General features: G+C 33.8%; 2 protein-coding genes across 4 annotated transcripts in view; one reads left to right on the top strand and one right to left on the bottom strand.

Moving 5' to 3' along the window:
* The window catches only part of P5CDh1 (delta-1-Pyrroline-5-carboxylate dehydrogenase 1), a 280,792-nt gene extending 276,853 nt beyond the window's left edge, over positions 1 to 3,939 (top strand). The window contains exon 14 of the mRNA XM_090391995.1: positions 531 to 3,939. Coding sequence (XP_090248121.1) covers positions 531 to 646 — 116 coding nt within the window. The 3' untranslated portion in view covers positions 647 to 3,939. The remainder of the gene's footprint in view (positions 1 to 530) is intronic.
* A 301-nt stretch (positions 3,940 to 4,240) lies between these two features.
* LOC150107659 (calmodulin-binding transcription activator 2-like) overlaps positions 4,241 to 25,676 on the bottom strand; it is a 790,456-nt gene continuing 769,020 nt past the window's right edge. For 2 of the 3 annotated variants that reach the window (XM_090391992.1, XM_090391994.1), the window contains 2 exons: positions 18,403 to 18,528; positions 4,241 to 6,815 (listed from right to left, as the gene is read on the bottom strand). In XM_090391992.1, coding sequence (XP_090248118.1) covers positions 6,785 to 6,815; positions 18,403 to 18,528 — 157 coding nt within the window. In that variant the 3' untranslated portion in view covers positions 4,241 to 6,784. The remainder of the gene's footprint in view (positions 6,816 to 18,402; positions 18,529 to 25,676) is intronic. The other variant, XM_090391993.1, reaches the window with a different exon arrangement.

Below are 25,676 nucleotides of genomic sequence, written 5' to 3'. Positions count from 1 at the left end.
GGACTATTCTGTTCAGATTTGTTGGGCTTGGTTTCTTGGGATTACATAATGGTGGAGAGGATTCACAGGTAAGCAACAAAGATTGTGATAGAGATGCTCCCTTTGGGTGTTGATTGAAAGTGCGTAAGTTACAAAGTTTGGTTGATAAGCAGGGGATAAAATAGGGAATGTGATAAAATAACATGTTATTAATAGGTTTTTATAGGTAGATGTAAAAGAAATTGTTTTAGCAGGATAGAAGGACAGAGGAGAGAATAAGGGATCACTCTTGGAAGTTATAATAATGCAGGTTAGCAAGGATATGAGAACTATATATATATATTTTTGTTTGTTTAAAGAGTTGTGAATTCATGGAATGGATTAAAGATGTTGCAAGTGCATTGACATGAGTTCTAAAGGATTAGTATGATAAGCATTTTTTTTTATATAATTATTTTTTATAAAATAATGGTTAGTGTATGCCTCTCATGCTGAGTCATCTGGTTCCATGGACAATGATGATAATATATTTTTTTTTAAATTTTTTTCAGGAACTAATGATAAAGCAGGAGGACCACATTATTTGCTTCGCTGGACATCACCTCAAGTTATTAAAGAAACATTTGTTCCTCAGACAGAGTGGAAGTATCCTTACATGAAATGTTAAAATCACATAATGAAGCAAAAATACTGTAATATTCTGAAGCCAGATCTTAGCGCTCAAAGTTTGCTTGTGTTATAAACAATGAAATTTGATGCAGCTGTAATTTTTTTTCAATGCCATTTAAGGTGGAAAAGTGATGTGAATACTATGTAGAATAGATTAGCTGCATAAAACACAAGTAAAATTTTGATTACATTCGAAGAGGAGTAATCTCTGAGGTAATAAGATGTGATTGTATTTTGTAGTTAACTTCTAATGTATGATCTGATCTGATCTGAATTAGTATTATGTTTGGGCTATAAACAGACGCACACAAATTTACAGTGTACTTTCTAAATATTTTGCATTTAAATCTTGGTGGCCAGAGAGAAAATAGTACATACTGTATTTATTCAAATGTAATTTGACTGTGAATACAGTGATATCCGAATCTTAAGTTGTGATGGACACTATAGCCTAAAAAAAAAAAAAAAAAAAAGTTACGTCTTGATTACAAAAAGGAACACTAGTGATTTCAGTGACATTGGAAATCCATATTTATCATGTAATGATTTGACTGTCAACTTTTGGAGAATGCTTCACTCAATGATCCAGTTAAAGAGCAATAATCAATTACTCTTTGCATTAGATGAAGGCGAAGTTATAGGTGAAGGGATTTAGGTTCTCATACCATCAGATTAATTCCAGTTTTTCCCTGGAGTTAATTTGACACTAAGGTTAGTTTCATGGATAGATCTTAGGATTTTTCTGTTGGGGGGAAACAAATTCTTACAAATCAAACTAGCTTTAGCATGTTGGAATTTAACACAACATTGCTGTTATAGCTGAATTAACAGCTTAGCTAAATTGTCTGGTGTAGTTCCAAGTCTCAATGATTGGGCATGCCTTTTTTTTTTAAGCTGCAACCTAAACATTATAGACTGAATAAGAACAAGATGCTTCTGCAAATTATTTTGCTGTTTGGAGAGTATTTTTTGAACTAGCTGTGATGGTTACAGGAGGAAAACAGGATATGTACTTTTATTTAAAATGTAGCATATACTGTAAAATTTAAGGCTGCAAGTCAGTGAGTATGTTATAGTTAATATCAAGGTCTGAACCCCCATTCAGGAACTTCTTTTGTAAGCTATTTTAGCTGCTCTGTAGCCTAAAGAATGTTACATTATTTATTTCATTTTAATTTATTTGAATACTTCTTAATTATTTCATATTTTTGAAATAACATTTGGTGAATTTCAAAGTCAATAATGGGTACTACTACTTTTTACAGTTAGATGGGTTTCAAGGTTATATTCCCTTGTTTATTTTTAATGCTAAAGTCAGTTGTGATTCAAAAAAATAATAATAAGCAGCATATTGGCAGCTTTGTTAGACTGTCATGCAATTTTAAATATGTAGCCAGGTAAAACTGTGAACAAGGAATATCTTTGCTTTTACAATGACCCTGTAAACTTCAGCACAAAAAATACTAAAATGTGTCTTAAATTTGAATAAATACTGTATGTTGTTGATGTTAATTAAATTCTTGATAATGAGTGTAATATGATACAGTAAGCATTTCATTGCTTTTTAAGTAAGAACTGAAGTTCAAGTATAACTGGATATATAAAGAATGGAGAAACTTTCTTAAAAATGATGAGTTGGTAACATATAGGTAGTGAAGAGGGAAAACGTGAAATTATATATAACTGCTGTTGTGTTACAAATGTTTTTTTTTATGTACTATTAGCATACAGGATGTAATGTGTTCACAATGAAATAACATTTATGTGTGATAAAAATTAAATATCCTTGCTTCATTTTTATAAGCTATAGTGGGCCAGATTTCATTTTGTGTATTTCCTGTAATAGCACATGCTTTTTGTCTGAATTTATGAATATAAAAGTGATGCACATAAATAAAATCACACATAATAAAAATTAATAGGTTACGTGAAGATATTTCTTTAACAGACAAGAAACAAAATCCATATTTACACTATTATTAAGTTTATTTTTTGATTTTGCTTGCCTATCTTTGCCTCTGCAAGTGATTTTGGCAAAACTGTTTTTACAGTCTACTGTAGCATTATAATGGATAGTTTGCTGTAGTGAAAATTTCCTTTAGTTGTTATAGTGATGTTTACTATAGTAAAAGAAATGAAGTTTACAGGATAAGTAAACTATTCTTGATGAATCCTAAGTATATAGGAAGAATTCTGAAAACTCCGAGGGCTTTATCTTATGTAAAGTTATTTCTTTAAGAAAAGTCTAAATTGGAAATTCTGTATTGCTTATTTTAAGGAATTGTCAAAAGACAATCTCATTTATCCTGCTTTTTTTATTAATATATTAATCATTTATAAAAGTGACTACTAAAAAGGGACTCAGTCTTCTGCAGATTTTTTGTGAGGTAAAGGGAAAAAAAAAAAACTGTAAGAAGAGCAAACTCATAGTAGTTGATGTATTTTTGGGTGCCAAATCCTCTGATGCAGTTTGTCTGAGATGTTAATAACTTTCTTGTTCATCAGAAAGTTGCTTAGCAGAATATGAGATTATTCTGAAACTGCTCCAGTTTTTCCATTACAAAATGAAAGGACTTAATAAAATAAATTTTAGTCCATCCCATGTTGGTTATATTTTTATGTTTCCATGGTCAATCTAATGAACATTCAGATTGGTATTTATAATTCTTCTTATTGTAATTAGATCATATTTTCCTACTCTTTACTTCTGTTCTTAGGAATAACCATGTTTTAATATTCCTAAACATATGTGAATTCAAATGCAATAATTTTTTTCATTCATCTCGGATAAGATTACTATAACCTTTTTGAGATGAATGTAACACATTTTGACTTAAATACAAATGCTAGCATGAGCAACAGAAACTTAATTGTTCTCTTTTACTTATTTATTATTAGAACATGATCGAAGATTAAAATCTCGGTTTCTGTATGCTTTTTTCCCTCACTCAACCTTGCTTTCATTTGTGTGATTTTATAGTCAGTATTGATTGTATATAATGCAAAGAAAGTTTCTCCTCAGAAAAGAAATGCAAGCAGTACAAAGTAAAGATATTTATGATTAGATACAGCTATACACTGTATCAAATCTGCGCATTTAACTGTTTTTGTTTGCACACAGTTATAGGACAGCTTAATACTAAAATAAGTTAAGTGTAATAATCTCAAGATGCATTGTTTCTTTTTAATAAATTCAGGTTGCCCAAATTTATGTGAAGACTAATTTGGGATCCAGATGTCTCTTTATTTTTTTATCTACAAAGTTAATAAACAGTTATTTTTGCATCAAAATCTAGTCTGTGTTGTGCATGTGTATAGAAATCTTACTGTAGACCAGTGATTTTGTTTCAACTTACATAACGAATCTCAGTTACAAATTCATCACAGAATGTTTTGTATATATGTTAATAATCTTATGTTTGAATTTAGAAGCTGTATTAAAGTGGTTAGTGAATCATGTCATACTAGTTTGATAAATTAAAGATGTATAGTTTAAAAATGTTGTACATTCAACCCATTATATACTTCCCCCATAGGTAAATAGTATAATAACTAGTTTCAATTAAAAGGATGAGAATATAACACAAGACAATAATGATATGTAAGTTTATTTTACATAGGCACATCTTAACTTACAGAAACTGAGAATCTCTTCATGCCATACTTTCCAGGCATCCCATATATGAACAATCCCATATCAACTTTCAAAAATAGCATGAACTTCAAGTATTTTTATATATGTATATAATATATATTTTCAACTAAGTATTTACATCAATGAAACAGTGGACCCAGAAAATTATTACATTCCCACCTTAAACTAGGAACACCTCAAAGGTCGGTCTTGTATCACACAACACTTCAGTGGGATGGTTTAATAAATTACTAATAAATATGTACACAGCAGAAAGTAAAATAACTTTATGAGACTAGATGAAAGCCACCCACCAAACAAAATGGCAAAATTGTAATGAGCAGATCAATGCCATAGGTGGTATTCACTTACTCCATAACTTATTGACATATCTTCAGTAAATGTGAAGAATCTATAATTATATACACTGGTTTAAAGTGATATAAAAGCATATTCATAAAAACCTGCCTATATGTAAAAAATCTTTTTTTTTTTCTTTTATTTTTTTGGGAAGATGGAAGTTTATGATAATTGCATTTGATGTGATTTATAAAAGATAAGGAATGCAAAATTTCTGACTAGGTCAAAGAAATGCAAAACCCAAAATGGTGTATGCTTCACAGAATATCACTAATGTGGTGAAATAAAATTCTGCAAGCATAACATGCAGAGTCTTCCATTGAAATTTAAAAATCTTATAATGTGAACTGACTTTTTTTTTATGATGTCATTTGTACTTTGCTCATTTCTAAATGAGGAAAAAATAAATGCCTACCTTAAGCATTGATTTGTCTGATTTCTTTAAAAATGTGAAAGCACAAATAATTATACAGCTAAAATAATATGTAAAAAGATATTAATTTCTCCATTAAATGAAAAAATTATCCATCAACATTACTTCATAATCAGCACCAACTTCGTGAGTTTATCCCACCCCTCCCAAAATAAAAAATAAAATAAAGAATAAAACCTTTCAAAACATCCAACAACTATTTACAACAACAGGATGAAAGGTTCAGTGCAGCATAACATGTTAAGATGAAAAATTTGCTAATTTCACAAAAGAATAAATTTTAACAAGGTCTGGAATAAAATTACTATCTAGCCAATGCTAGACTTGGTTTTATGCTTAAAATGTAAAGCTAGACTTTAAGATATTCTATCACTTGGATATAATAAACTGTAATGCAGTGCATTACTTTCCATCACTGAGATAAGAGATTATCACCTTTTTATCTTTAAATATTTCAACAAACTATGTAGGCACAAATAGCAAATCTATCTTTTAAATATATTTCATATTGATAAAAGTGAGAGTGAATCGGATAATGAACTTTTCTTTTCCATTAATCTAAAGCTTATCTATTGAGTTGCATCAAATAGAGAATTAGGCAGTGATAATTAACCTATCATTCTTCTCCAGCTTTTTTTTTTTTTTTGGAGGAAGGAAACATTTAATCCACACAGAATATTTGATGATTTCATACAAGCATTTCTAATTGTTCTGAATTATTTCATTATGCAAACGTTCTTAAATAGTACATGTAAAATGAGCAAGTTATTTTGTAGCAAAATTCTATAATCTTGTATGGTTGGTGCTTGACTAACAAAGCTTGGTAAAGCTATTTCTAAATATACTAGTTTTGAATTAAAAATGAAACAGATTTCTTAGATTTAATCTCTCAACCACTTTAAGATTAAGTATTGTTTACATGTATAGATCAGAAAACTACCCATTAAAATTATATTAGTCTGAAAAAACTGCTTTTCATGTTACTAATATGAAAAGCAGTAATATATGAAATAGCTTTTCATATTACTTCAAATTTTATAGTGGTAGTGGTATATTTGCAGATTTTTTCATCTTTTCCCAAAGACTATTGAAATGTTTTGAGTTTTCTGTAATAACTAAATTCTTTTAACTTGCTTCAAGAATTTTTATTGATGACATATTCTTCCTTAAAAGTAATTAAAGTCTGGAGAAGAATGATTCTCTTACAATTAAATCTATGTATTGTTGTGGCATAGTAGGAAATAGTGACTTTTAGTACTCTCGAATGAAAGAGCACTCAAAGATACTTTTAGAGATCATTTCAAGAAGAAAAAAACTTCAGTAAATATATTTTCACATCCTCTGCCATAAATGATATGGCAGTGCTAGAATTATTTTATTATGGGAACATATTAGATAAAAGGTGTTTTTTTTTTTGTTTGTTTGTTTCTTTCTTCCCTCTTGTCTCCTTCACACTCCATTCTTACATAGTAAATGCAAAATTTAGGATCACATGAAGATGTGAGAGTATTATCTGGAAAGAGTAATGATAACCAAAACTAGTGCAACAATCCAAATTTTGAAATCAACATTTTGCTTATATATTCCAGATGACAGAATCTGAAAAGAACAAGTTATGTTCCAGATGTCTTTGATTATTTCATCACCAAAAGCAGATCAGACAGGAGGATTAATGACTTTGTTTCTTCTTGTGGAGTTGGGATGTCTTGCTACTTGGAATTACTGGAATTTAAATTTCTGCTGCAAATAAATAAATAGTAATATTTACAAGGAAATAACATATATATATTTGCTTAGAAACTATTATTATTATTATTATTTTTTTTTTTTTTAACCTATAGTCTGGAAATCAACTCTAGAGACCAAACATGGAACATTTTTCAGGTCTCCAGTAAGCAAGGTGACATTTCACACCAGGTGTTGAAATTCATCTCCCACCTAAAGACATAATTATATAACCATAATTGTCTTTTGTCAAGAATCTAGAAATTCATCTGTGCAGAGAATTCTGTTATATAGGTATTCAACACAAAATACGAGCCTAATCTTCTTCATTGGCAGGCAAGTAGAGTAATGTGGGCAAATATGAGAATGGGGAACTGGACAATGAGACTTATTTGTGCCTATGGTCCCACAGAAGGTTCAACTAAGGTAGAAGTGGAGGAATTTTTTGATGCTTTAGAAAAAGCAACTGACACAATGAAAAAGGAAAAGTTGGTCCTTGTTGGGGATCTAAATAGCATAGTAGGAAATGATTGTGAGACATACAAAAATGTTTTGGGAAAATTTGGAGAAAAGAGCAAAGCTAATAATAATGGCCAATATCTGTTGGATTTCTGCTCAGGACATGGACTGGTTATTACTAACACAATGTTCCAACATAAAAATGTGCACAAATTCACATGGAGAGAAGAGGCTAGGAATAAGAAAAGTCTCATTGACTATGTTATTGTTGATAGTGATGTTTTCTCCCTGTTGCAGGACACCAGAGTGTACAGAGGATTTGAAATTAGAAGTTTCAAAGCGAATAAAAGTTGAGCAGCTCTCAGATGTGAACTGTAGACTAAAATACACAAAGATTATTGAAGAAAAAATGAAAGAGTTTAAGAACAGGAATCAAACCTTGGAGATTCGGTGGAAAGCCTTGAAGAAAGCTCTGATTGATTCAGCTAGAGGCATGTGGTTAAGTTGTCTGCAAGGATAGAAAAATTAGAGCTCCATGCTGGATACAGGAAGTTAAACAGGCAGTGAAGGAAAAGAAGAAAGCATATCAAAAGTTCCTGGCAAATAAGTCAGCTTGTGCTCTTAGAGAATACAGAGACAAATGCAAGACTGCTAAACACTATGTAAAACTAGCTAAACAAAAGTCATGGGAGGACTTTGGCAAGAATATAGAAAATAAATAACAAGAAGGTGGCAAAATATTCTGGAGGTTGTTGAAGAAGCGAAGGAATGGAGGAAAGAGTGCTGTAAAAGGAGTTAGAGATGATAAAGGTGACACGAAAACGGAAGAAAAAGATATCCTTGAAGTATGGAGTAATTACTTTGAAAAACTGCTAAATGAAACAAGCAGTGATGACAGCACAGTGGTAAAAAACACTGACCAGGCATGCAGTCAGGAATACATATCCATACTTGAAGTAGAAAAAGCCATCAAAGGCTTAAAATGTGGAAAGGCAGCAGGAGTAGATGATATTCGACCAGAAATGCTGAAGTATGGTGGTATAAAAGTCTTACAGTGGCTGCATTGCATAGTTCAGAAAGCCTGGACAGAGGGACGAATTCCCGATGATTGGAGTAGAGCTCTCATAGTACCATATATATAAAACAATGTGAGAATTACAGAGGTATTTCCCTACTAAGTGTTCCTGGCAAGATCTATGCAAGTATACTTGCATAGATCTTGCCAGGAATTCTTCTCAATTGTTTCTCAAGTATACTTGAGAAACGATTGAGAAGAATTGTGGAAGAAGAAGCTGGATTCAGGCCAAATAGAGGCTGTCAGGATCAGATCTTCACTTTACGACAAATAGTCGAGAAAGCATGGGAATATAACAAAGATCTGTATTTAAGTTTTGTCGATTTGGAAAAGGCATTTGACAAGGTGCCAAGAGAGAAGCTGTTCAGTAAACTAGTTATATGGTGTCAATGGGGCATTATATCAAGCAATACTTAGTCTTTATTTGAGTTGTAAGTCAGCAGTTAGAATTGAAAGAAGTACAAGAAGATGGTTTAATGTTAAATCTGGTGTGAGACAAGGATGTACATTATCCCCTCTGTTATTATCTATATGGATCACATTATGAAGGAAAGTGGTATTAAACATGATATCAAAATTGGAGATGTTAATGTCAGCTCTTTACTTTATGCAGATGATGTTATACTTCTAAATTTATCTGCTACAAGATTCTTTGACTAAATTGAATAACTTTTGTAATAGATATGGTATGAAGGTCAGCAATAAAAAGAGAAAGACAATGAAAATAGGCAGAATCATTGAAAATGTCAACTGTGTTGTGAATGGAGAACCTTTCAAACAAGTAAAACATTTCAGCTGCTTAGGCTCGATTTTTAGTGAAGATGGTAAATTCAATATAGAAATAGACAACAGAATCTGCAAAGCTGGTATGGTGGGAAGTCAAATGAATAAATTCATATGGAATAAGAGAGAAATTAGTCAGAACACTAAATTAGCTGTATACAAGACAGTGTTCAAACCAGTTTTAACTTATGGATCTGAGAGCTGGGTCAGAAGTAAAACACTTGACCAAAGACTAGAAACCGCAGATATGAGAGTCCTGAGAAAGATTAGAGGCATAAACTGATGGCATCAATGGCAATATCATATTAAAAACGAGGATATTAGGAAAGAACTTGACATTGTCAGCATCCAGGAATGCATTAGCAGAGCTAATCTCAGGTGGTATGGTCACTTAAATAGAATGGGAGAGGAAAGATTAGCAAAACAAGTGTTCTCTGCCAGGTTGGTAGGAAAACGACGGAAGACCAATATATAGGTGGATTGTTATGGTAAAAAGTGCCTTAGACAATAGAAATATAAGATCTGGTAATGTTGGAGTCTTGACAATTAACAGACTAATTTGGAGGAAAATTGTAGATGGGAAGTTAGTAATGATGTAATTTTTTCATGTAGTAGTATCATATCCTGTACACCCCTTGAAGGTACATGGCAGGAATTTGATGATGATGAGGTAAAGCAGCTGATCCATAATGGACGCAAGTTCTATAGCACTGGGATGACTTTGTATTAAAGCAGTTTTCAGTTCTTTCTTTCTTGATGGCCTGTTGTAGCTCCTTATTCCTGGAGGTGTCCTATGTCTGTAGAAGCGTGTGTTCATGAGGCCAGTTTGCCTGTTCTGGGTGAAGAAACTCCCTCCCTCTATGAGACTGGCTAACTCACCTTTAGTCAAAAGAGACCAGATAAAGGTTTCACACAAATTTGTTTATCATGAAAATTGCTCATTAAAACACAAAAAAAAAAATCAGCAGATGCATGAACACATGTTGACACATAGTACAATATCACTGTGGTTTTCACTAGGCTATTTCCCAATGTTGCTGCTAGATTGCAGCATATGAAGCACACAGCTAGTAGCTCTTGTTGGCACGATAATTCAGAAGTTCGGGAATTTCCCAGAAAATATTGAACAGTATGAAGACAGATTGAGAGAATGCAATTTGCAAGGCTATGCATCTACCAAGAGCTTGTTTATGATGAATTAAATTTTCTGATATAGAATTGCTTTGGTATTGAACAAAAAGTTTTTGCTCTCTTAATTTTCTGCCTGTCTCTGATGAGAAGGCCTGTACATGCTGGCAGAGCTGTTGTTCAGCATGTGTTTTTTGCCTTAGAAAATTTAGTTTCTTTCTGTATATTTGCTGAGGAATTGGATAAGATACCAGATAGACATAATAGGGGTGAATGAAACAAAAAAGACAAAAACTGGTGAAATCTTTCTGAGCAATAAATACAAAATTTTATATTCAGGCAATAACATCAGGGAAAACGAGTAGCTATAGTATTCAACACACTAAATATGAGGCTAATCATGAATGGCAAGCAATATCAAGTAGAAAGACGTGGGGAAATATCAGAATGTAAGCTACATTAATTTATTACACACAGTGAGGCCAAGTACAGTATTTTTGAGAAATGATTGTAAACATGAATTGTAAATTCATGTTTTCACTGGACAATAAGACTTATTTGTGCATATGATCCTACAGAAGGTTCTACTAAGGTAGAAGTGGAATAATTTTTTGAGGCTTTAGAGAAAGCAACTGACACAATGAAAAAGGAAAAGTTGGGGATCTAAATAGCAGAGTAGGAAATAATTGTCAGATATACAAAAATATTTTGGGAAAATTTGGAGAAAAGAGCAAAGCTAATAATAATGGCAAATACCTGTTGGATTTCTGCTCAGGACATGGACTGGTTATTACTAACACCATGTTCCAACATAGAAATGTGCACAAATTCTTCACATGGAGAGAAGAGGCAAGGAATAAGTAAAGTCTCGCTGACTATGTTATTGTTAATAGTGATGTTTTCTCACTGGTGCAGGACACCAGAGTGTACAGAGGATTTGAAATTGAAAGTGATCACCATTTAGTTTTGAGCAGGATAAAATTGAATGTCATATTGAAAAGAATAACATGTAAGAAAGTTTTAAAGCAAATAAAAGTTGAGCAGCTCTCAGATGTGAACTGTAGACTAAAATACACAAAGATTATTGAAGAAAAAATGAAAGAGTCTGAGAACAGGAATCAAACCTTGGAGATTCAGTGGCAAGCCTTGAAGAAAGCCCTGACTGATTCAGCTAGAGAGGCATGTGGTGAAGTTGTCTGCAAGGATAGAAAAATTAGAACTCCATGGTGGACACTGGAAGTTAAACAGGCAGTGAAGGAAAAGAAAAAAGCATATCAAAAGTTCCTGGCAAATAAGTCAGCTTGTGCTCTTAGAGAATACAGAGACAACTGTAAGAAACACAGCATAAAACTGGCTAATTAAAAGTCATGGGAGGACTTTGGTAAGAACATAGAAAATAAATATCAAGAAGATGGCAAGATATTCTGGAGGTTGTTTAAGAAGCCCAGAAATGGAGGAAAGAGTGCTGTAAAAGGGATTAGAGATGACAAAGGTGACATGAAAACAGGAGAAAAAGATATCCTTGAAGTATGGAATAATTACTTCGAAAAATTGCTAAATGAAACAAGCAGTGATCACAGCACAGTGGTAAAAAACACTGACCAGGCATGCAGTCAGGAATACATATCCATACTTGAAGTAGAAAAAGCCTGAAATGTGAAAAGGCAGTGGGAGTAGATGATATTCGACTAGAAATGCTGAAGTATGGTGGAATAAAAGTCTTACAGTGGCTGCACTGCATAGTTCAGAAGGCCTGGACAGAGAGATGAATTCCAGATGATTGGAGTAGAGCTCTCATAGTTCCTATATATAAAAAGGGAAATAAAACTAAATGTGAGAATTACAGAGACATTTCATTACTGAGTGTTCCTAGTAAAATTTATGCAAGTATACTTTGAGAAATGGTTGAGAAGGATTGTGGAAAGGAAGCTTGGCGAAGAACAAGCTGGATTCAGGGCAAATAGAGGCTGCCATCATCAGATTTTCACTTTATGACACATAGTTGAGAAATCATGGGAAAATAAAGATCTGTATTTATGTTTTTGTAGATCTGGAAAAGGCATGTGACCAAGTGCCAAGAGAAAAGCTATTCAAAATGCTACAGTTGTATGGTATCAAGGGGGAAATACGTAGTTTTTACTTGAATTATAAGGAAGTACAGGAAGATGGTTTAATGTTAAATCTGGTGTCAGACAAGGATGTACATTATCCCCTCTGTTATTCATTATCTATATGGATCACATTATGAAGGAAAGCAGTATTAAACTTGATATCAAAATTGGAGATGTTAATCTCAGCTCTTTACTTTATGTGGATGATGTTATACTTGTAAATAAATCTGATAGAAGTTTGCAAGACTCCCTGACTAAATTGAATAACTGTTGTAATAGGTTTAGTATAAAGGTCAGCATGGAGGGTGGTTGAATTGTGGAATGCATTGCCTGATGGAGTGGTGAGAGCGAGAACGGTCAATGAGTTTAAGGAGTGGTATGATAGACTTAGTGTTTCTTAGGGGAGACCTCCCTTCGATGAGTCTTGACAGACTTTATGTTCTTAGGAAGGACCACCCACGATGAGTCTTTTGACTCCATGGAGGCCTGAATAATAATAATAATAATAACAAGACAAAGACAATGAAAATAGGCAAAAGCATTGAAATTATCAACTGCATTGTGAATGGAGAACATATAGAACAAGTAAAACATTTCAGCTATTAGGCATAATTTTTAATAAAGATGGTAAATTAAACATCGAAATAGACAACAGAATCAGCAAAGCTGGTATGGTTGGAAGTCAATTGAATAAATTTATATGGAATAAGAGAGAAATTAGTCAAAACACTAAATTAGCTGTATACAAGACATTGTTCAAAGCAATCTTAACTTATGGATCTGAAAGCTGGGTTAGAAAAAAGACCACATTATGAGAGTCCTGAGAAAGATTAGGGGTGTGAGCAGATGCCATCAATGGCAATATCATATTAAAAACAAGAAAAATTAGGAAAGAACTTGACATTGTTAGCATCCAGGAATGTGTTAGCAGGTGGTATGTCACTTAAACAGAATGGGAGAGGAAAGATTAGCAAAACAAGTATTCTCTGCTAGGTTGGCAGCTAAAACCCAGAGTAACACCAAGATATAGGTGGATTGATACAATAACAAGTGCCTTAAAAGACAGAAATATAAGATCTGATAATGTTGGACTCTTGACAGGTAACAGATTGATTTGGAGGAAAATTGTAGATAGGAAGTTAGAAATGATGTAAGTTTTTCATGTAGTATTATCATATCCTGTACACACACACACATATCCCTTGAGGGTACATGTCAGGAATTTGATGATGATAAGTGAAATTACTATTTTGTGTTTTACTGATCAATGAATTCCATAATTTCTGTTTATTTCTTAAAATATTAACTTTTTTTTTAATTTTTACTTGGATATTAGAGACTCTGTAGATGGGATAAACAGGTGCAAACTTTGTTTGCTTACACTTCGATAAAAGATGAAACCAAATACAGTAAAACCCCTTTTTTACACTTTTCAGGATGGAAAAAAGTGTAAATAGCAGGAAATGTAAAAAAAAGGCTAAAAGATGACTTACTGCTAGTATGTGAGTCCACATACTAGATTATGAAATTTAAAATTTAATAACTGAAAATAAATGAATTTACAATTACTTACATTTGTCTATTTAAAATTTTTTTTTTAAATTGTTGATTGTTTTTGCTTTTTTTTTTTTTTTTTTTGGACATAGGGCCAGATTGCTTTGCACTGAGTTCAATGCTTGACCTGTTTTTTACTATCGTGTTCAAAGTGTACACGGTGAGTCCAAGATATTTTGCTAAATGCACATGTGTTCTGGCATGCCAATGTACACGTCGCAGAATTGCCATCTTTTCTTCTACCGAAATACATTTTCTGTCTTTTTTCTCCATGTCACTAACATGGATACTCCACCAGCACAACTTGAAAGGAACTTTCACACGCTAAATTACGTAGCAGAAATTCTGCAATATCAATTCGTACTGTGATTGAAAAATCACGGTGTCGCTCATCACTACATTACTGCTGCAAGCGTGCAAGTCACCGTGTTGGTGGAAACGAAACTACAGCTGAAAGCAACACCATCTGGGAACAGAAATGCGCAGATTTCTGCAGAAATCGATTTGAAAATCAGTATTGTCACCTGAGGAAAAAACGCAAATCACAGGAAATAACGTCCACATCAAGTTGTTAATGGCGGGAAAACAATAAATCGTAAGAATAGGTCTTAACATGGGACCAATGGAAAATGACGTAAATGGCAGGAAATGTAATAACGGGGTTTTACTGTATATAATTAGTAGCATAGCCAAATGAACAAACTTCCATAAACTTATCTCTAATCCAGAGAATTTTAATAATAGGGTGTGACACCCTTTGGCAACTCGTATAGATAAATATGACTTCTCCATCACTTCCACCTTAGTATCACCACCTCTGGGTCTGGCTCCCACTGATGAGACCTCAATAAAGGTCAAAACCAGTCTGGGTAGTGATCCCGTCCCTTAATGCATAGCATTATACATATCTACAAGGAGATGTGCTTTGCATTAAGGGAGATGTTAAGGCAAGTGATGAGAACTTATACCACCTTTACCACAAGTTGCCCCAGTCCTTAAAGTACTTCAGGCACAAACTTTTTTTTGCTTACACTTGGATAAAGGATCTTTTTTTTTTAGGCTTACATGGTGATCCGAATACATTTTTGAAAATTATGGAGACAACTACCATGCTTGAGTAAAACTGGTTAAAATCATTGAAAGCCAATCAAGACATAATTATAATGAAATCGGATAAAGGCAATGCCACTGTCGTCCTTGACAGATCAACATACATACATCAGATGAATCAACTAGTCTACGTTGATTAATCTCCAGCTGGAAAACTATAACCCAACAAACACGATAAAGAATAAAACAGAGAAACTACTTAAGTCCGTCACTTCATGGCTATTGGACACCATTAAAAAACTTATACCCCACTACGTCCGCTCTCCCAGAATATATGGTGTCCCGAAAATACACAAACAAAATGTGCCGTTTCGACCTTTTGTGGAAGGAATAGATAGCCCTAATTACCGCTTAACCAAGAAATGAGCGTCAACACTCAAGGAGTTGGTAGGTCATTCCCCCTCCTACATAAAGAACACACAACACTTTATAAACAAAATTAAAAACATAACACTCGACAAAGACAACTTATTAGTCAGTTTCGATGTTTCTGCCCTTTTCACAAATGTCCCAATCAATGACAAAATCCTTCTACTATGGAACAAATTTCCGCCCGACATTACTGCCCTCTTTGCCCACGTACTACAGTCTGGTTACTTCGTGTGGCAAAATAAATTTTACCTACAAAAAGAAGGTACGGACATGGACTCACCACTAAACCCACCCACCCCACCACCACCAATTGCTAACTTCTACATGGAAACTTTTGAACAAAGTGCTCTTGATTCCACCACTCTAAAACCTACAGTGTGGCTTAGATACGTTGACAATGTGTTCGTTATCTGGCCGCATGGGCAACCAACGCTAAACACATTCCTTAGCCACCTGAACAAGCAATATGAACGTATACAATTTACCATCGAAATTAAAAACCACAACTCGCTCCCATTCCTAGATACACTGGCCACACGTCTTCCTTCAGGCAGTCTATCCTTCATGGTCTACCGCAAACCGACACACACACCAGCCAATACATACATGCTAATTCATACCACCACCCATCACAAAAATATGGAGTCATTAACACCCTTAAATACAGAGCTATAACAATTTGCTCCAACCAGCAAGCTCTGAAACAGGAACTAAAAATCATCAGCGACATATTCATAATGGCTATAACAAAAATACTATCAATAAAATAATTCATAAAACATCAACAAAAAAGAATCTAAACTACAGTAAGACCATAGCCATCCCATATATTAAAGGGTTATCAGAAAAAATCAACAGAATCCTACACCATTATAACCTCAATGCCACCTTCAAACCACCTACTAAACTTAAAAACATATTCAACTCCTCTAAGGACCATCTCCTCCCATCGGCACATCCTGGAGTTTATTGCATCCACTGCACCTATAACTTACCATACATTGGTGAAACAGGACATACAATCCCTATACGTAAGGAAGAACACATAAGACACATTAAATATAACCATTATAGTGAAGCAGGCCTCTCAGATCACGCTCTCAACACCTTACACCAAATCGACTGGAAAAGTACACGCTCTTTACACCATACTAAAACCTGGTATGAAAGAAAATTTAAGGAAGCCTGCGAAATTCTGATAAACCACCCAAATATCAACAATAATGGCGGCATGAAAATTCCAAGAATCAGGATGGCACACATTCAGCCTACCTAATACTTAGTATCCAGCATACGTCAGGACTCTAGGCAACCTTCAGCCAGTATTGGAATCCATTCCATACCAACGGGTTTGAATGTATATGTATAATTATGGTGTTAATATATATACACACACACACACATTGATTTGTTGTTGCTCCCAATGTAATTTTACAACCAATAGATAATATTAATGATATGACTCTAGCGTAGATGTACAGGGTGTTCGGGATAAATTTGACATATTTATAATTAATTATATTTTTCCGTAAGTTACATGTATTAACACACACTTCTCTTCATTTAAAAGTTTGGACCCTTCTTCATTCATATACAAGATGTCAGAAAGGATGGATAGCTGGAACCCACCTGAATCATGGAAGAGAATAACTTGTATCATGATGATTCGTGCCCGCCATCAAAATAAGGATATTACGACTGCTGCCCAATGCTCCCTGAATACAGTAAAAACAATCAGGCGTGAACTAGAGACTTGCAATGGTGACTACGAGGATGTAGCAAGAAGAAAGATCCCTAGCAGACGATCTGATTGCGTTCGTACAGCAGAATTCCTCGCAAATCTGCAGGAACTGGTGTTGAAGAACCCTGGCATTGGAATTCGGGCTTTGTTCGTGGAGTTGCTAACTGTAGTCAAGCCCTGGATAACAAGGGTAGCCAATGGTAGGCCGTATGTATGGCAGCAGGATTCGGCCCCTTGCCACACCTCTGGGAAAAGTCAAAAATGGTTGTCTGAAAATTTCTACGACTTCACCAGTCCAAATGTTTGGCCTCCAAACTCCCCAGACCTTAACCCCATGGATTATTTTGTATGGGGCGCAGTTGAAAAAGACACCAATCGCACTTCCAGTAATACAAAAGCCCAGTTAATGGATAAAATTAAAACAGTTTTTGCGGCCCTTCCCAGGGAGACTGTAGCATCAGCTTGTTCGAGGTTCCGAAGCAGAATTGAAGCTGTGATCGATGCTAATGGTGGTTATTTTGAGTAAATCTTGTTGATAGTATTGTAATTAACTCTGCCTGTAATGTTTTTTTGTCAATTCATTAAATTTAATAGATACAAAGAAGATTTTCTTTTTCCTTACGAAACTGTCAAATTTATCCCGAACACCCTGTATATATATAATTTTTTTTTTTTTCTTCACCAGAGGTCAGGCCCATAATTGTTGTAACGGTTGGTCAGTTACTTTAACAAACCATGTAGATTGTAGTGTAGCTTGTTTTCTGTATATAGTGCATATGCTCCAGAAGATGATCTTGATATAAAGGTCGAAACGTCGAATGTGGATTTTAGTTTATATTAAACTAAAGTTTTACTCAAACACGGTAGTTGTCTCCATAATTTTCAAAAATAGATAAAGGATAAAGCCAAATATATAATTAGTAACATAGCCAAGTAAATAAACTTATATATACAGAGTCTGTAGTATCTAAGATGAAAAAAAAGATTAATATTTTAAGAAATAAACTGAAATTAGGATATTTACTAATCTCAGTAAAATACAAAATATTAATTTCACTTTAAACGATACAGAAAGAAACTATATTTTCTAAAATATTTCTTGTTTTGTATTAGTTTTTCATATATGTGTGGCATTACAATATTATTTCAATTTTCTCATGATGAATTTTGGTTAGGACTTCTAGTCCTAACCAAATATGATGTGGAAAGTATATTGTGCATAATGAGTGTGTATATGCACACACATATATACATTAGTAGTGTTCTTACTTTTCTGGTGATTCTTTTTGATGATTAGAAGGCTGTTCCATGGAGCTTGTGTGCACATGCTGCTGATTTGCTACTTCTGTTTCCAACTTCCCGCTTTCTGCAGCTAAAGCACGCTCTCTCTGTAATCTATATAAAGTAAAGTATGCATATCAGAATAGTTAAACAAATATGGAAAGAATATTAAAAAAATAAAAACATGTGGATTTTGCATAAGTCGGGCATATATCTAATTTAAATTAGAAATTTTTCCAATTAAGAAAATCTATCAAGGTATAGTGATTATATTACTATCTATCACTTTAATCACAATTAAAAACTATTATTATTATTATTATTATTATGTGACACCTTCAGGGAGTCCAAAGACTCATCGAGGGAGCAGTGTGCCAACAGCATCGAATGATTGATTACTTTCCAACTATTAACTGCACTCAAACTTGCTTAACTTTTTGTGTGAACCATTAATAGCAGAAGCTCTACCAATCGACCAACCATTTCAAAATGTTTTACTAAATATTCTATCAAATGTCAAGGAAACCTTGGAAAAATTCCAATCAGCTACAGAGGTTTTATACTTTTTTACATTAGAGACATTGTACAATCCTGCCTTATATCTGAATTGGCATCAAACTATCTTCAGTACATCCAGCATTTCTGCTGATTACAAACATAAAGTTCCACCTGGACATTTAATTTTGTATTTACCAATTTAGCATATGCTTTTATGGAACAAAACTTAAATAGATATCCTTATTACACATCCTGTCCTGGCAACCTCTATTTGGCCTAAACATAGTTTGTTATTCTCCATTTTTTTATTCCCTTGCAACTATTTTTCTTAGTCTTTCCTCAACTATGTTTCTATAAATCTTTTCCTGGAACACCAATAAAGAAATCCCTCATGCTCAATTGTTTTATTTTTCCTGTTTATAAAGTGGTATGATGAGAGCTCTACCCAATTATATGGAAAGAGACCCTCAACTTTTGGTATTCTCTAGCAGATTCATATACATATTACTTCAGGTAACAATCATGGCATTATTCCAAAAATTTACTTTGTAATATCAGCTATTACAAAAACAAATCTCCCATACCAAAATCCATCATATTGTCAAGCCTAGGTAACCCAGTCACTACCAACAAAGACCTGGATTCAAATCCAATCTAGGATGTGAGGAACCTCTTAGAGAGATTACTGATGAAAGATCTCCCAACATCCATCTTGAGAAACATAAGAAATATATCTTATCACAATTATAGTCAGTCATTTCTAGCTGATCATAGGATCAAATGAAAATAACAAAATGCTATGCTTCACCCACAGTAAATAGAAACTCAATTCTTTTTTGGAATCAGCAGCAGACTGAGGGAGAAAAAAAATATATGGCTGTGTGAAATTTCTCACAATTGTGGAAACAGAAATTCTTAGCCCTGGCTATTTTGCAAGAGCTTTACCAGTGCAAGTAGAGGGTACAGCTCTTAATTAAAACTTCAGGATTTCAGTCTGATACCATCCTATTTTTTTTTTTTTTAATGTGTTTGATAGAATACATTTTTATTTATACTAGATGTATTTCCCAAAAATGATTCACTGTCTATATGGCTAACAGCATTTTCAGGAAGTTAACATAAATAAAAAACTGTCAAAAAAATAAATGTTTTCCAACAGCTGCTGATATCTATAAATTGAAAAGACTGGAATAATAGTTTAATTACAAGTATCATTAGGCATGTTACATGCAATATCTACATTGTTATGTAAACTGGATATGATTATTGGCATAGGAGAGGTCTTTAATGTTACACATATTATTAAACTGGAACTTTATATTGGCTTTATTAGTTGACCAGAGATTTTTGTAAAATATATACAAGAATTTTACTCTTGGGAGACACTTGTGACATTATAATTAGGAATTATAGACACGTTAACACAAGAATATTTTAATATTTGCCAAATATTTCAGTCTGAAACTAACAGACTATCTTCAGTGGCTACATAGGAACAGTTTTTAACAAGGCAGAATACCAATAATTGATCATTCAAAAAAGTAGAATGAGCCGCGTGATGTTAGATTGCTAAGCATTAAAAAGAAGAAAAATTTCATCAGAGTGATGACTAAATTATAAATATTAATTCACAATTTCATATAATAATCTTAATTTATAAATAACATTAGAGTAATGTAGTAATTAAAAGTCTCAATTAAAAAAAAACATTTAATGTGTTATCCAGATTAAACTTTCCCATAGTTTAATAAAGATATACAGTCATTTCGATTCACGTTAGGGCATTGAAGTAAGTCCTCAGCACTCTCTTTGAATAGGCATTCGGAGACGGTCCAAGACTCGCCTTCTACACAGATGTCGCTATAAATTTGAATGTCTATTCAAAGAGAGTGCTGAGGGCCTTACTTCAGCATCCTAACTTGAATTGAAATAACTGTATAACCTTATCAAAAATATGGGAAAGTTTAATCTGGATAACACATTAATTTTTTTTTTTTAATTGAGACTTTTAATTCCTACATTAGTCTAACGTTATTTATAAATTAAGATTATCATATGAAATTCTGAATTAATAATTATAATTTAGTCATCACTCTGATGAAATTTTTTCCTCTCTTTAATGCTTAGCAATGTAACATCGCACAGCTCATTCTACTTTTGAATGATCGATTGTTGGTATTCCACCTTGTTAAAAACTGCTCCTATGTAGCCACTGAAGATAGTCTGTTAGTTTCAGACTGAAATATTTGGCAAATATTAAAATATTCTTGTGTTAACGTGTCTATAATTCCTAATATACAAGAATTGTCTACAAGTTTCACCAGCGGTTCTGTCTGGCTTTTTCAGGACATGTATAACGGTACATGGAACTAACGTTTGTTAGTATAAAAGAAGAACGGAGTAACATAATCAAATAAATTAAAACAACGTGTAACATCATAAGCATGGAACAGTGTATCAGTCATTGTTTACTGAGTGCGTTATATAATTTTTAGCGAAATGAAATTCTGGTAAGCTGAGCAAACTTATTAGGCTTTTCCAGATGTCTTTCAGAATCATTCCTGAATTTCTGTTTAGATTTTCTCCAGAATGGAGTACAACGGCGGCTTCTTTGAAGTTTCTACATCGAAAGGGCATGGCGTTTTTATCCCAATCGATGGTGTGGTGGGCTAATCTTGAAGTATCTGTTCTGTTGTTGTGCACATCTCCTACATGTTCTTTTTTTCGAATTTCCATGTTTCTCGATGTTTGCCCTATGTAATTTAATCCACAGGAACATGGAATGTTGTTTACACCACCGTATTTTAAGAAGGCATTGTCCTTTGGTGATCTTAAAATATGACGTATTGTTTTGACAGGTTTGAGAGCAACTCTGACGTTGAAATACTTAAGGAGTTTGGCAATTTTTGTTGACACTGAGCCTGCATAAGGGATGACGATAGATGATGTATATTGCTTGACAGAAGGTTGCTGTTGTGGAGGGTTTCTATGAAGAATCTTTTTGATTATATTTCTCCACAACAGCAACCATCTGTCATGCAATATACATTGTCCATCATCATTCCTTATGCAGGCTCAGTGTCAACAAAAATTGCCAAACTCCTTAAGTCTTTCAACGTCAGAGTTGCTCTGAAACCTGTCAAGACAATACGCCATATTTTAAGATCACCAAAGGACATTAATGCCTTCTTCAAATATGGCAGTGTATACAACATTCCATGTTCCTGTGGATTAAATTACATAGGGCAAACATCGAGAAGCCTGGAAATTTGAAAAAAAGAATATGTAGGAGACGTGAACAACAACAACAGAACAGATACTTCGGGATTAGCCCATCACTTCTTGATCTCTAACCACACCATCAATTGGGATAAAAGTGCCATGCCCTTTCGATGTAGAAATTTCAAAGAAGCCGCCGTTGTGCTCTGCTCTGGAGAAAATCTAAACAGAAATCAAGGAATGATTCTGAAAGACATCTGGAAAGGCCTAATAAGTTTGCTCAACTTACCAGAATTTCATTTCGCCAAAAACTATATAATGTGCTCAATAAACAATAACTGACGCCCCATGCTTATGATGTTACGAGCCATTTTAATTGATTTGAGTGTGTTACTCCATTCTTCTTTTTTACCAGCAAATGTTAGTTCCATGTACCGTTACACGTTTTGAAGAAGCCAGACAGAACCGCTGGTGAAACTTGTACACAATTCTTGTATATATTTTACAAAAAATCTCTGGTCAACTAATAAAGCCAATATAAAGTTCCAGTTTAAATTTTTTAAGTGACCAAATACAACACAGAGATGAATAGTTACACATATTAATTAATGACTTCCAAATGTCATGAAGGATCATTCCTTGGTTTCTATTTAGTGCACTTTTTGTGCAAATGACCTCAGAAGACTCCTTGCCAATTTACTTGTGTTCTTTGAGAATGTGTGATACAAGAGACTGCTTTTTTCTTCCCTTTTGTTTTCAATAATGCCTATATATTCTTTGTTGTAGATTTTGAAACATCTCCCAGCCTGACCTATGTACATCTTTCCACAAGAACACGGAATCTTGTATACACCTGGATGTTTATAAAATGGAACTTAAATGACATATCAGTAGCTCAAATTAATGAGTAGCAATATAGAGCAGGAACTACAAAAAAGAAAATACTGAATACTTGAAGGAAATATAAAGAAATGGCATGCTCATGAGCAGTAAGAGTGCTGGTAAGAAAGGGACTAATATGGTAAGGAAGGCTAAATCAGATTATGAGGGAAAATTCTGTCTTTATTCCTATTCTACATGACATTTCCCTTATGTTCATTGTGCATACTATAGATAGGCAGCATGGACAATAAAGGAAACAAATACACCATGATACTGTCAAACTTTACAATATCATGGGAAAATATTACATTGGAACAAGATAAGGGGATAGCTAACAGACTAGACACAGAGTAGTATACAGTGGAGTGCCTCAAGGTAGGGCTGTCACTGTTTAGTTTGTGTATTAATGATATAGAGCAGTGCTTCCCAAACTTCTGGATGTCAGGGCCCCCTTTGGAAAAATTAAAATATTTCACGGCTCCCTCGAAAAAAATTGTAATATAGACATATATTATTATAATATTTATTGTATTTATATTCAATACAAAACAAACAAAGTGAATATTGCAAAAATCAAATGCAAATATTACATTTTTAGCATCTTACATACACATTTGACATGGCACATTATCTCATATTTTTATATAGATAGATATATTGTTATTGTACATTTGCAGTAGAAGCACATGAAAAGTAAAAAGATTAGAAATAAAGAAAGAATTAAAAACATAAAAGAAGTTTAATAACAATTTAGTGTGATGGATGTGTTTCAATACTGTTACAAAAAGTCAATATCAGACGAAATATTTGAAACTGCAATTCTTAGATTTCTGCTTTGAAATGAAACTTATATGAATAAGCATATATATATATATATATATATACTAATATTCATTAAGTGCCGAAATACGCAGGAAGCAAAATTTGTGAACACGCACCAATGTGTGATTTTTTTCAATTAAAATATAAAAAATAACAAAAAAGAAATAATAAAAATTAAATGTTTCTTTCAAGATTAAAAAACTCTTAGTCTTAAAACATTTTAAATTTGTTTCCATTGTTTCGCAGCCCCCCTCAACAAAACCTACGGCTCCCAAGGGGGCCTCGGCCCACAGTTTGGGAAGTGCTGATATAGAGGATGATGTGAATGTGGGGATGGGTCAGTTGTTTGGTGATGATGCAAAACTGGTGAGGACAATAGTTGGTAAAGGTGATGTAGATATCCTGCAGGATGATTTAAATAAATTGGCAGCATAGACAAAAGAAAATGGTTGTCAATTTAATTTTGAAAAATGTAAATTTACTTACTTTGGGATGAAAAGATTACATACAATACAGTGTATTACATTAATGATTGGATTACAGGAAATTGATAAGGCTAGTGATTTGGGAGCGGTACAGAGTTGAACACACTGATAAATATAGATACAAGGCTATAGTAAGACAACTGTTGGAAGTTTTTCCCCACTTGGTTAGACTATAAATTATATATTTAGTTTAATCCTTTATCCAAGTGTAAGCAAACAAAGTTTGCGTGTGAAGTATCTTCAGGACTGGAGCAACTCGTGGCAAAGGTGGACAAACTTCACATCACTCTCCTTAGGATCCCATAATGCACAGGTCTGGGTACTGACCTTTCTCATAATTGGGCAGCATGGTTGGCAGAGTGGTTAGCGTATCTGCTCTCCAGCCAAAAGGCTGCAGGTTCGAATCCCACCGTGGGCATGGATGTTTGTGATTGTCTGTGAAAATACTAGTGGTGGGGGGTAGATTGCGCTGGTGTAGATGATGGTAGTAGCGGTTCGTTGTAGTTGGCAGATTGAGTGGTGGGACAGAGCTGTAGAGTAGGTGGCCTCCCTCGATGAGTCTTTGGACTTATTGGAGGTGTTGCATAATAATAGTGCATAGCTGCAGGCGTAAACTTCTGTGGCTAATTGGTTCAAAAGACATATTTCGGTGATTACACCACATTTTTTTATTATTCAGTTCTATAAAACACTGAAATAATAGTTCCTGACAAGTTTCGTAAATCATAGGATTTACATCTTCAGGGGGTAAATAGTATAACTTAAAGTTTAAACAAGAGAATTAATAAATACAAATCATAACTGTCTGGCTATTCATAAAACTCAAATAACAGAATGCAGATATATAACGTTATTCACGTTGAACAATACTGGATGATGTCACGTGTGCTTGTTCTCGTTCATACAGTCCGAGCTCAGATTGAGGTAGATTAGAGCTGACCACACTTGATGGAGAATTAAACCTTGATTTTTATTGCATTAGGTTGGGTTTTTTAGCATATTAGCAGCTTCTTTAAATTTTCTTATATAACTGTTGTTTTCTATGTATGACATCGTCGTTTTTTGCCAGAGTACATCGTGTCCAGTGGAAGTGGTATGGAAAGCAAGACCCGTTTTTTGTTCTCTTTTGTATTGTACGTCTTTTTGGTGTTCAGCCATGCGTATTTCTCCAGATCTTCCTGTCTGTCCTACGTAGCAAATCCCACAAGAGCAATGGATTTTGTAGACTCCTGGTTTTTTAAGAGGATGATGAGGTGGTTTTGGTGGATGTAGGAATCTTGAGATTTTCTCCATAGGAAGGAAGGCTACTTTTATGTTGTGTTTGTTCATTAATTTGGCTAGCTTGTCTGTAACATC

This window comes from Typopeltis vanoorti, chromosome 4 (assembly GCF_054136105.1).
Source record: "Typopeltis vanoorti isolate ZY-2024b chromosome 4, IOZ_Tvanoo_1.0, whole genome shotgun sequence".
Taxonomy (NCBI): Eukaryota; Metazoa; Arthropoda; class Arachnida; order Uropygi; family Thelyphonidae; genus Typopeltis; species Typopeltis vanoorti.
This window is presented reverse-complemented; position numbering and strand designations above follow the sequence as displayed.